The following is a 12,500-nucleotide window of genomic DNA, read 5'->3' as shown; positions in this document are numbered from 1 at the left end:
CAAAGCGAATCAGTTCAGCTGCGGACAGTTTCTGGGAAACATTTGTTTCTTTGGAATTTAGCGTGAAAAAAAACCTGAAAGAGTGTTGAAGTATCTGGCATTGTTCGTGCATGTGTCTTGTATCGCAGAACATCTGAAAGTAGAACAGATAAAACGTTTCTCAGGCCAAGTCGGGGAGATTTATGTCATAACGTATAAGTACTCAGCACAGTAAGGACTCAGTATTTTCGACTGCTCTCTCATTTTTTGATATTGTAAATCACTGCTGACATCGTGTATAAATTTATGTTATTTTGTCCCTTGGCTGACGAGTTTTGGAGAGAGAGAGAGATACATAGAATTCAAAATACTGGCCGATAGTTATCTGAGGTTCACCGTTGTCCCGTTGACAGGGGGTCCGCAAAATTGGGCATGAATCTGTGAAACTACGTGTCAAATCTCGCTCGTGAGCGCAATGTAGGCCTATACGGTTGCGCTGGTGTGGATATATATTCAGTTCAGTAAGTCATTAGAGCACGCTCTCCTGTAGTGTGCGAGAGCCAAGTTAACTCAACGGCACGCTTACTCAAGCAAATGCTAATTGGGAAGAGAGGAAATGTGGAGCGCATCCAGAATCTGAGCGAGAGAGAGAGAGAGAGAGAGAGGGAGAGAGAGCGAGATGGGGGGGAAACGACATTGACATGGCAAGGAGGAGAAGGGAAACAGAGATGGGAGGGGGAATGGGGAAGCAGGAGAGAGCAAATGAGGGGGGAGAATTGGCTGCCTTGTCAATGCGTTTATTTCTGAATGGAAGTGCAAAGCGAGAGAGGGATAGGAGGGGGTTGTGCAAGGAAAGAACACTCACACACGTGTGCACGCACGCACGCACACACACCCACGCACACACACACACAGAGAGAGAGAGAGAGAGAGAGAGAGAGAGAGAGAGAGAGAGAGACAGAGAGATGACGATGGTAGGAATAAGTAGAAGCTATAAAACAGTGTTTCACGCAATAACGTTCTCTGTTTATTTAGCAGATAATAAATTCAGACAATATAATTGTTTCCTCGTTCACATTTCAGCAGTATACTGGGCAGTGAAAAGGAAAGGTATGCATTCTAGAGAGAGAGAGAGAGAGAGAGAGTTAGGGAGAGGGAGGTGTCAATGCTACTTAATCAGTAAATCGAGTTTTGTGTTTGTTGTGTGCATGTGTTTGATTCTCTGAAAACTCTCCTCTCATCATCCTTTGTCTGTCTTACTAAGATCCCTTACCTCTCCTCTCACACATTAGACATTTCTCTGCTTCACCAAGAAAACCATTGATCTATGTCAAACAAAATTATGCACTTACTCAACAGGAGAGGAAAAAAAATCAGCTCGCTGCAGAACTCACAAATAGACTTTTACTGCACCCTCGGGTTAGGAGATTGACAACCACGCACAAGCACCGTTAAAACCGTGCGCTGTAACCATACACAGCGTTACGGGCAGTGACGGCTCCTTTACTGAAGGAGGTAGTACGAGAAAACGTGTCGGAACTCAACTCCTTTAAACTCAGCTGAATATTTAGAATTGAGAGATTGAGAAAAAGGTCCATGTTTTGAGAGTCTAAACGGCCCACAGATCACCTGGAGAAATCTTTCAGTGATTACATTGTTCTTCTTACAGTGTTGAATTTTTGTGTGGTTTTTTTTTTTTTTTTTTTTTTGTCCACCTGTGTTTTTTTGGACAGGATTTGTCCACCTGTGTTTTTTTTGGACAGGAAGCAGAGGGTAGCAATGGGGATGAGGGCATTAGTCATCCCCAGTCTTGACTTAGTTCTGAGGAAACTCCTCAAATGTAAACAGGCCTTGTGGAGCTGAATGTGTTTAGATTCGTGACAGCTAGCGGTGAGACACACATGCAGAACTGAGTGTGAATGCTACGAAGAACCGAAGGCTGTGCCCTCACTAATGAGTCTCAGAATCATCATAAAACACATGTGCGCGCGCGCGCACACACACACACACACACACACACACACACACACAAACACAGACACATGTGGGCTAATGAGTGTAGAACTTCTCATAAACTGTTCTCAAACAGAGAGAGCAGTTGAGGAGTGTGTTCTTCTCTCTCTCTCTCTCTCTCTCTCTCTCTGTTTGTTTGTGCACGTGTGTTGTCATGTGTATATTACAACGTTTATGACTCCTCAGGTTCTAGTAAACACTCCTCCAACAGGGGGAGAACAAAGAGGTTGGGGAACAATTAGAACTTTCAATGTGTTGTGTACGTGTGTAGGCACGAACACACGCACGCACACACACATGCAGCGTGTGTTTTTCGGCTAAAGGCGTCTCAAACTCTGGACAGGCATAAATAAGAACTCAGTTTGACAGTTTCCGGCAACGCTAAGCTCCAGTTATTATACCCGTGACAGTTCGCGTAGAGCAGCTGCGAAAACCGTGCAAAACCTCACACGCTACAACAATACGTCTCACGCCACAGAACACGCCACTAAATCATGAAACTCCCTCGTTAAGAGCCCGGAAAAAAAGACGGAATTCTGGGGCGCAATTTTATCCGGTAGAAGGCAAAAGTAGCAAAGCTAGCGCACTTGATGGTAATAAGCAGCAAATCCAGTGGTGTTAAATTAACTCTGAGAGTGTTTATACAGTTACACGTGGGACAACATAAACACTGTCAGAGTCAATTTAACACTGTAGAATTTGCTTACATGTGCTCCTCAAAGGGGATATTTGAAAATTTGAAGAGGATAATTTACAAAATGAGAGGGAAATGAGAGGGTTGTGATTTACTCTCTCTCTCTCTCTCTCTCTCTCTCTGTCTGTTAGCTGGGTGTAGCGTTGGGTTCCAAGTCGGAGCGAGCGGTACAGGAGGAGGAGTGTGAATCGGGTCAATACACCAACAGTGGAGAATGTTGTCTGGAGTGCCCACCTGGAGAGGGAGTAGTCAGGAAGTGTGGAGCTACACAGACAGAGTGTGCCCAGTGTCTGGACAGTGAGTATCTCTCTCTCTCTCTCTCTCTCTCTCTCTCTCTCCTTCACACACACATACATGCAAATTGAGGCAGACAGACAGACAAACACACACACACACACACACATTCAAAGACACAGACAGAACAAATTCTGGCAGCAGCTTTGCGTTGTTAACACGAACTCTTATTAATTTAAAAACATGTTGAGAAAATTTAACTGCCATATGCTTTCATTAGCACATAATAAAACTCCCCCCTCCTCCTCCCTCTCTCTCTCTCTCTCTCTCTCTCTCTCTCTCTCACCCACTTATTCACTTCCTCATTCACACACATAAAACACACCTACACACTCACGCGCCTGAAGAGAATGCGTATCAGATCTCCTCTGTTCGCCTGTTGCTTGTGTGTGTGTGTGTGTCTATGTGTGTGTGTGTGTGGGTGACAGAGAGTCCAGAAGACAACAGATAAATGAGGGTACTGACTGAACAGTAGGACATGTGTTCTGTAATGAGAATCATTGGTGTGATATTTTTGGTTTGAAGCGGGCGTCCGCGGACAGGGATAACAGTGTGCCCACACACGGTCACTGCCTGGACCGCGTGACAGGGCTTTGTTTAACATGTCTGTCAATACAAAGCTCCATATGACATGAATGACCGAGTGACATGAAACAGATGAGTGCATAGATAATCCACCAAGTCTGGATTGACTGAATTGATAGATAGAGTGAAAGACAGATAAACAGATTAATGGACAAACAGAAAGATAGACAAACAGACTGAAAGATTAACACAGAGACAGATATATTGACAGATTAACAGACAGACACAGAGAGATAGGCAGAATAACAGACCGACATAGAGAGATGGACAGATTAACAGACATGGAGAGATAGACAGTTTGACAGATTAAGAGACAGAAAGAGAAACAGACAGATTAATGGACAGACTATTGCCAGATTTACAGACAATCGCAGAGAGACAGACAGACGAACAGACAGACGAACAGACGGATAGATAGTGTAAGGGAAATTTGTAGTCTCCTTATGGAGAGCTGATAAGTCTCAGAGACAACAAACTTCAGATGTGATGAACCTTTATGGACCTTTATTCCGATAACATGATCATGGGAGAGTGCACTCTAGTCAGGTGTGAGTACAGTCTCTCCAAACAGAGAGAAGTACAAAGAATCCCTACAGTGACGCAAACAGCTTTAGAGGTGGTGCGGTGTGGGAGCGGGAACCAGTCCGTCCAGCCCCCGAACTCCGACACAACACACTCCTGAAGGAGAACTGCAGAGTGAACCCCCGAGTGCTCCCTCACAACCTCCTCTCAGTAACTGCCCTTTGTCTGATATTTGATTTTACTCTTAATACAGACATAATTTTAGACCGTGACGGATGGTCACGGACCGACATCCCCTCGACGGTTTCGCTCGTCTGATCTGAGGTTACTGTCGCCTCGACAGTTCAAGCAGTGACAGATGTTCTTGATTATTTAAAGGTTCAGACGGATCAGCGGTACTTCTTCTTTTGGGTTCGCAGACAGATTCCTGCACACACTCAACCATCACATTCTCGCATAACTTCCTCTTTGTTATCTTTCACTGTGCATCTTAAAATGGCATTTAGTATTACAGTTAAAGCCTTGATTAGGCAGAATATACATTCAGGCAGTGCTAATGCTTAAACATTTTCCACAATAGAGAGATAGATAGACAGATAGATAGATAGATAGATAGATAGACAGATAGATAGATAGATAGATAGATAGATAGATAGATAGACAGACAGACAGACAGATAGATAGATAGATAGGTAGATAGACAGATAGATAGATAGATAGATAGATAGATAGATAGATAGATAGATAGACTGGCAAGCAACAAGTAGTTCTGAGATTGTTTTCTATTGATAAAATGTGTTTATTTAGAATGTTTCTGATCAACTGGTCCATTGCCGTTTTTATGGCACAAGTGTAACAGAGTTGTTACATAACAATGTGGATCATTACACACTCTTCCTGAGAAGGAACGTGAACAGGAGTAACGGGTGAATTTCCAAACTTTCTTAGTTTTTCCAAACCAGCGACTCTCTTTTTCAGATAGACGAATAGATCTATAGATAGACACGTGTGAATGTTTTATACTCACATCTATTTTGTTGTTGTTGTTTTTTTTTTATCAGTTCTTGACCTGAGAGAAGAGTTCAGATTACTTTCTAGCCGTTTTTAATCTTTAATAAACTCTTTATGTCTTTGCTGTGAGAAAAGCATCCGTGCTTCAGAATAGCCTTGGAAACAATTCGAGACCGTCGAACAAGTGAGAACAGGATCTGAGAGTCTCAAAGGGTCCCGATGCGTCACATCGGTGTCTGAGTTAGACTTGATTTCAGTCTAACATGTATTGCTGGTTGTTATTAAAATAGCTTTGAAAGAAAAGCGGTGATGAATAATTCAAAGGAGGTTAGAGAGAGAGAGAGAGAGAGAGAGAGAGAAAAAAAAAAAGTTCGCTTCCTGTTTATCTGTAAACACGAGCGCATCTGATGTTGACCTTTCTGTGTCTCTCATCTGCCGCCTCAACCCCCCCCCACTGCCCCCACATACGCGCACAGACACACACACACACACACACACGCACACACACGCACACACAAACACACACACACACACGCACACACGCAAACACATTACCTTTTTCGTTTCATCTTCTGGCTAAATCCACCCCCGGTCCTGTTTTTTTCCTCAGTTCTTTGCCCTTCCTTGGTTTAGCCTCATGCCAGTACCAGCATGTGTTGAAATATTTATCTGTCCTCTCTCTCTCTCTCTCTCTCTCTCTCTCTCTCTCTCTCTCTGAAAGGTCTCCAGCAGTCTGAGTCATGACGCTTGCTCTGTCGTATAAACCAGTTAGGGCCCCCCCACTGCCTCACAGACGCACTCGGTTCCGTATGAGAGCAATATTTAACTCATCAAACATAGCTCTGGTCATATTTCTTTTAAACAACATCCCATCTTTTCCTAGCCTTTTTCAAATGTGTACGGTAAGCTGTAGTGTCTTTCCCGTACTGGGAATTTCTCATACTGGGAATCTCTTGTACTGTTAATTTCTCTTTCTTCTGTGCACTTCGCTGCAGTAGGTTCCTGAAAGCAGTCAATGTATACTCTCAAAAGATTGATTAACTGTGTGTGTGCGTGTGTGTGAGAGAGAGAGAGAGTTCAGCTTAGGTTTGATTAGCTTCTTTTGAATTTTTCATTGAATGTGTGGTGTGTGTGTGTGTGTGGTGTGTGTGTGTGTGTTTATACTGTATTTAATCAGTGCAGGTCTACCCAGGTTAATTAAACTTTGAATGAAAATGTTCATGATTTCCCCCACAGATGTATCAGACAGGAGGGAGTGTGATAATTCATTCAAATATAGCAGTGATTACAGTCCAGTCACAAAGAGACAGGGGCAAATGACTGAGGTCCAATGTCCCATGAAAAACCTATTAAAACCTACAGAAAAGAGAAGGAGGAGAGAAAGGTGAAAAAGAGTGTGAATAAGTATAGTATGTATCCATAGATGTGTGTGTGTGTGTGTGTGTGTGTGTGCGTTGCATAAACTGTCCTTCTAAATCATCGCCTATGGGAAATGGCATCGAAGCCACAGTCATAACTTCCCCATACAAACTCAAACATAACAAACAGTCCGCATGTACGATTACAAACATTATCTCTCATTACAACCTATATCTAATAGTCTTCAGCAACTTCTTGCTTTAGATATGATGTGAAGATCATTTGTATAGACGGCTCTTTATGGAAACGCGGTGCAGGTTTTGGATAAGCTTTATTGGAGGAGGGGGAGGCAGAAAAGCGTGACTGTTTCTGTGAGACGCTGTGTGTGTGTGTGTGTGTGTGTGTGAGGCTGCTCTCTGATAGGACATTGAGGGCATTCTCCACCCATGCAATATTAATGAAGACGAGGGGTGTTTAGAGACAGGAAAAAAGGGATGAGTTTGGGGGGGGGGTGGCTGGTATGTGTGTGTGTGTGTGTGTGTGTCTCTCTCTCTCTCTTGATGAGGGTTGGGGGGTAGACGAACAGGGTTGAGAAGGGGGGGGGGGTGTAGCTGAGTGGACAGTTTTGTAGATGCCGAATCCTCCACTTTCTGACCTCTTTAACCACACACCGGGTAGTGTGTGTGTGTGTGTGTGTGTGTGTGTGTGTGTTGCTCTGCTGGCTTCAGCCTTTTGAGACTGCATAGCACCTGTCACATGTGCCACAACTCAACTCAACTTTTTCCCCTCTCTCTCTCTCTCTCTCTCTCTCTCTCTCTCTCTCTCTCTCTCTCTCTCTCTCTCTCTCTCTGGCTGTGATGTTTACTGTCTGGACTGGTGCTGACATTTGCATAAATCCCACCCCACATGTTTTTCTCTTTCTGATACTCTGTAGACTCTATCCAACCTCTCCTTGCCCCTTGTGATAGTGTCTGCTACCAACATAGCCACTGTTAACCTCTGTTGTTACACGTCAGTAGTTCTGGCTCACACGATATCGTTAATGTAAAAAAAAAAAAAAGTATTTCTGTCAAAGTGATTGACTACACGGGGTTTGTACAGTATATTGTGGGGTGGTGTGTTGATATGTTTGCATATAATTGGCAGCATTTATGTTTAATGACTACCTGCACTGAAGAGTTAGGATCTGTCTCAGCATGTCCTGTGAGAATGCTCACTGTGTGTGTGTGTGTGTGTGTGTGTGTGAGAGAGAGAGAGGGAGAGAGAGAGAGAGGAGGATGTTTCGGTACGTAATTGAAATGTTTCCGATGTGAAAAGCCCTATAGCAATATCACACACACACACACACACACACACACACACACACACACACACACACACACACACACACACAGACTAACCACATCCCCTGTGAATCAGTTGGGACCTTTTTTTAGCCTAGCCTACAATACACAAAAACATAAATAAAATAAAGAAAAATGTTCAAAGAATCATCCTAGAATTGTGGGTTCTGAACTTTATAAACTGTTTCTTTCTTCACTCCTCCAAAAAAAACACAGTTTGCCTCATCCCATCCCATCATTTACTTTGGAGCTGAAAAAAAAAAAATATGATTCATTTTTGGACTGTTCCTCCACACAAGAGTGGAATTCCAAACCCTGTAAATCGGTGCCATCCTACTCCACCACACACACTATCCCAGCGTTTTGCCCACTGGACGAGACCACTCTGAAACACAAGCCCTTTGAATAATTTAGTGCCGTTCCAATTATATCTGAAAATAATTCCGTACGAACCTGCAATATTAATGCTTATTTTGCACTGTAACGCCAAGAGGTATACCTTTCTACAGTGACGGATAGCTTTTCTCTGTTTCCTGTTTTTCAAAACAATCCCAACCCCCCCGCCCCCCAAAAACAGTCTTAAAGAACCTAGCGCTTTTTATGCCAGTCAGGTTTTTTTTTTTTTTTTTTTTTGAGATTTTTCTTTTGTAACTTGAAAGACTCCTTCCTTCAAAAAGCTAGTATTATAATAATCCACCAAATGACATTTTTTTTTTTTTTGGGGGGGGGGGTGTTCTCAATACTGCAGGACTTCCGCTGTGGACATTTCCATGTGAAAAAAAGAAAAAAAAATTAGCGATCTATCACACACAGGAACCGGTACCAACATTAACAAGAATAAACTTTGATGTGAACCTGCGTAAGCTGGGTTAGCTTGTCGCAAACACGCCAAGAGAGCAGGCCGCTAGCGCGGAGTAGCAGGGCGTTTGATTGAAGAATGCGACAAAATCCGCAGCTTGGAAAACACACCAGACTTGGGAAGACACAGGAGCACAGGAGACAGGCAGGACACACAAACAGAGACAAAGACTAGACTACAAACACAGGAATATCTAGCTTAGAAATGTAGCGCTCAGAAATCACATAGAGAGTGAAGACTTCACGAGGAGGTGCAGAAACAAAGGGGTTTTTAAAGAGAGGGGAATCAGAGGTAACATGGCGAGTGCAGGTGAATGGGATGATGAGGTAACAGCCAAACGATTGGTAGACCTTTATTAGTGTTATTGTTTATTATGTGGATCCTCCAACGAATTCCAATGAATCCTATGCTTGGTAAGAACACTGAATTATAAAATATGATTAATGAAAAATACTGTATATATTTCTGGACTGAATTACGCTGGCTTTGCGTGTTATGATTGGAAATTTACATTTTTATGACTGTCCTGGATCGATATCGAAAAGATCGTATCTGGATGTCCATAAATAAAACCGAATTGAGTTCACACTGAACAAAACTGAACCGAACTCAAACTGAATTAACATTTGCATCGCGTGTCTGAATCAACATGTACATAAAACACGTCTACACAGTCATACGTATGAAGAGAATGCGTATCAGGTCTCCTCTGTTCGCCTGTTGCTTGTGTGTCTGCGTCTGTAGTGTATCTCTGCAGTACGTGAAGATCAATAGAATAATAAACAGAGTCATTCTCTGGCTATAGCTGGAACAGGACAATCCCGCAGCGCTGAGAATCAGCACAGACAATCAGATCAATGAGGCAGACCTTCTCTCCTGCTCTCAGTGTTAACTACATTAACCCCCCCCCCCACAACACTTCTCACCACTCAGTCTGTCTGCTCCTTTTTCCACTTCTTTTTCCTCTTTCTTTGTTTTTTTCTTTTAACATCTATCTATCTATCTATCTATCTATCTATCTATCTATCTATCTATCTATCTATCTGTCTGTCTGTCTATCTATCTATCTATCTATCTATCTATCTATCTATCTATCTATCTATCTGTCTATCTATCTATCTATCTATCTATCTATCTATCTATCTATCTATCTATCTATCTATCTCTCTCTCTGTCTGTCCATGTCTGTCTTTCTATGTCTCTATGTCTGCCTCTTTAAGAAGCTGTTTCGGTGAATCCACACATTTGATAATGTCTGCATCAGTTCACAATCTAAATGTCGGACCACATCAGTTATGTAAATATGTTAAGAGAGTTTTATAAATACAGAAATATTGACTGAATTGTTCTCTCTCTCTCTCTCTCTCTCTCTCTCTCTCTGTCCGTCTGTCTGTCTGTCTCTCTCTCTGTGCAGGTGAGACATTTTCGGAGACATACAGTCATACAGACACATGCCAGCCTTGCACTCAGTGTAAAGGACTGATGCGGATGCTGACCCCCTGCACAGACTCCAACGACGCAGTGTGTGTGTGTGACTATGGTTACTACCTGAGCTCCATAACGGGGAAGTGTGAAGTGTGTACGGTGTGTCCGCAGGGTCAGGGGGTGTACATGCGTTGCGAGCACGACCACGACACGGTGTGTGAGGAGTGTGTGGACGATACGTACTCGGACCAGGAGAATTTGCTGGACCCCTGTCTGCCGTGCACCATCTGTGAGGAGGGGATAGAGATTCAGCTAAGGGAATGTGCTCCCACCCATGATGCAGTCTGTCATGGTAAGAACACACACACACCCGTGCGCACACACACACACACACACACACACACACTTACTCGCACGCTCTCTCTCCCTTTCTCTCTCTCTCTCACTCTCACACACACACACACACACACACACACACACACATACATGCTAATATTTGTGCTTGTATATAACACACACACATTCTCTAACATATTAATAAATAGAAAAAATAGTTAAATGCATGCTCTCTCTCTCTCTCTCACACACACACACACTCCCAGGGAACACACATGCATACACACACATATGCTCACCCACACAGAGATACACACACACACACACACACACACACACACACACACACACACGCGCACACACACACACACACACACACACTCTCTAAACAGTACATCATAGTGGGAGTTTAAACAAGCACTCCCTTTCACAATCAAAGAAAACAAATGACCGCGCATAGTTTCATTTAGTAAATCAATACAGGACTGACTACATTCTAAAGCACATTTGCATGCAAGAAGAGAAGAGAAGAGAAGAGAAGAGAGGGGAAGAGAAGAGAAGAGAAGAGAAGAGAATAGAAGAGAAGAGAAGAGAAGAGAAGAGAAGAGAAGAGAGGGGAAGAGAAGAGAAGAGAAGAGAAGAGAAGAGAGGGGAAGAGAAGAGAAGAGAAGAGAAGAGAATAGAAGAGAAGAGAAGAGAAGAGAAGAGAAGAGAGGGGAAGAGAAGAGAAGAGAAGAGAAGAGAAGAGAAGAGAAGAGAAGAGAAGAGAAGAGAAGAGAAGAGAAGATGATCAGCCTCTGTGGCTAGAAAAAAAATTGCTTCAGTCTTTCTAAATTATTAAATAACAATCCTTCTCACAACAACAAATGTACCAGCGCACAGGGTCAAAACAGTTATGAATCAACAATTAACTCCCCTAATTCCTTTCATATAGCTTTCAAAAAGCTTTAAAACGTCTCTGAGTTAATGTGCCCATGTTGTCCGATAGCAGTTTTCCAGATAACACTTTGCCGAACACTTTCCAATTAAACTTGCAAGTCAAGGTCGATAATATATTAGAAGTTAAGGACACGAGACAGGTGTCCACATTAGGTCTTTGTTGTTTTGTGTCACTATGTATCTCTCTGTCTCCTCTTCACTTCAGGTACCTATGTGAGTCTTTTACTGCTGTTACATCTAGTTAGCTGGGTCTAGGTAAATTAGCAGTTAGCAGTAGACATAAAGATCATCTTGTACTCTCTCTCTCTCCCACCACTACAAAGTGACTGCCAGAATTAGCTTGTCTGTCATAATGTTTAGCTTTCCTCTCTGAGTTCAGAGGTCAACAACGGTCATTTCCGTATGTGTCTGTTCCAGTGCTCTGGGTCAAAGGTCAAACTGCAGATTGTCACTATGTAGGATAACAGTGAGAGAGGTCGTGAGAGGTCGAAAGAGCAATACTATTTAATCCTCCGTAAATCAGACGGAGTCTGTCAGCTTAGCTCCCACAACGAGATGGGGTAGGTTGTAGAACGCTTTGAGTTCTGTGGAGTTTCTTTCTTTCGTTCTTTCTTTCTTTCGTTCTTTCTTTCTTTCTTTCTTTCTTTCTTTCTTTCTTTCTCTGCTCACACAGTCTTATTCTCTAACTTCTCTCTCTCTCTCTCTCTCTGTGTCTTTCACCCCAAACAAATACCGCGTACACAAGCATGCAATCAAACACATGCACCCACACACATGCACACAAACAAGGACACACACACACACACACACACGCACACACAGGAAGCAGTATTTCTATCCCTCCATGGAGACAGGGCGTGTAATGCTCTGTGTCATTGGATTAGTGTGCTGGATTTGGGAGGTCAGTGTGTCTGAAGTCTTGTTTTTTTGCCCCGCGGGCCTTCGAGAAAAGTTCCATCACTGAAGCCGTCAGCAGCTGGAGCAGGCCTAGAACCGGATGGGCTCGGTTTTTTGGGTGGGGTGTTGCCTCAGCCTGTGTCTTTTTTTGGGGGGGTGCAGTGGGATGCCTGGGGGGGGGGCGGTAGACGGACAATGTTGGGCCGGGTGTTAATTGGATTTGGTTCTCCATTGTGCTGTATCT

At 43.2% G+C, this 12,500-nt stretch overlaps 1 protein-coding gene across 1 annotated transcript in view; it reads left to right on the top strand.

The window, feature by feature from the left end:
* ngfra (nerve growth factor receptor a (TNFR superfamily, member 16)) overlaps positions 1-12,500 on the top strand; it is a 28,039-nt gene that overhangs the window by 1,580 nt on the left and 13,959 nt on the right. Inside the window, exons 2-3 of the mRNA XM_030794026.1 lie at positions 2,818-2,983; positions 10,074-10,436. Coding sequence (XP_030649886.1) covers positions 2,818-2,983; positions 10,074-10,436 — 529 coding nt within the window. The remainder of the gene's footprint in view (positions 1-2,817; positions 2,984-10,073; positions 10,437-12,500) is intronic.

This window comes from Chanos chanos, chromosome 16 (genome assembly GCF_902362185.1).
Source record: "Chanos chanos chromosome 16, fChaCha1.1, whole genome shotgun sequence".
Taxonomy (NCBI): domain Eukaryota; kingdom Metazoa; phylum Chordata; class Actinopteri; order Gonorynchiformes; family Chanidae; genus Chanos; species Chanos chanos.
The sequence above is the reverse complement of the archived record's forward strand: the minus strand, read 5'-3'. Positions and strand labels throughout refer to the sequence as shown.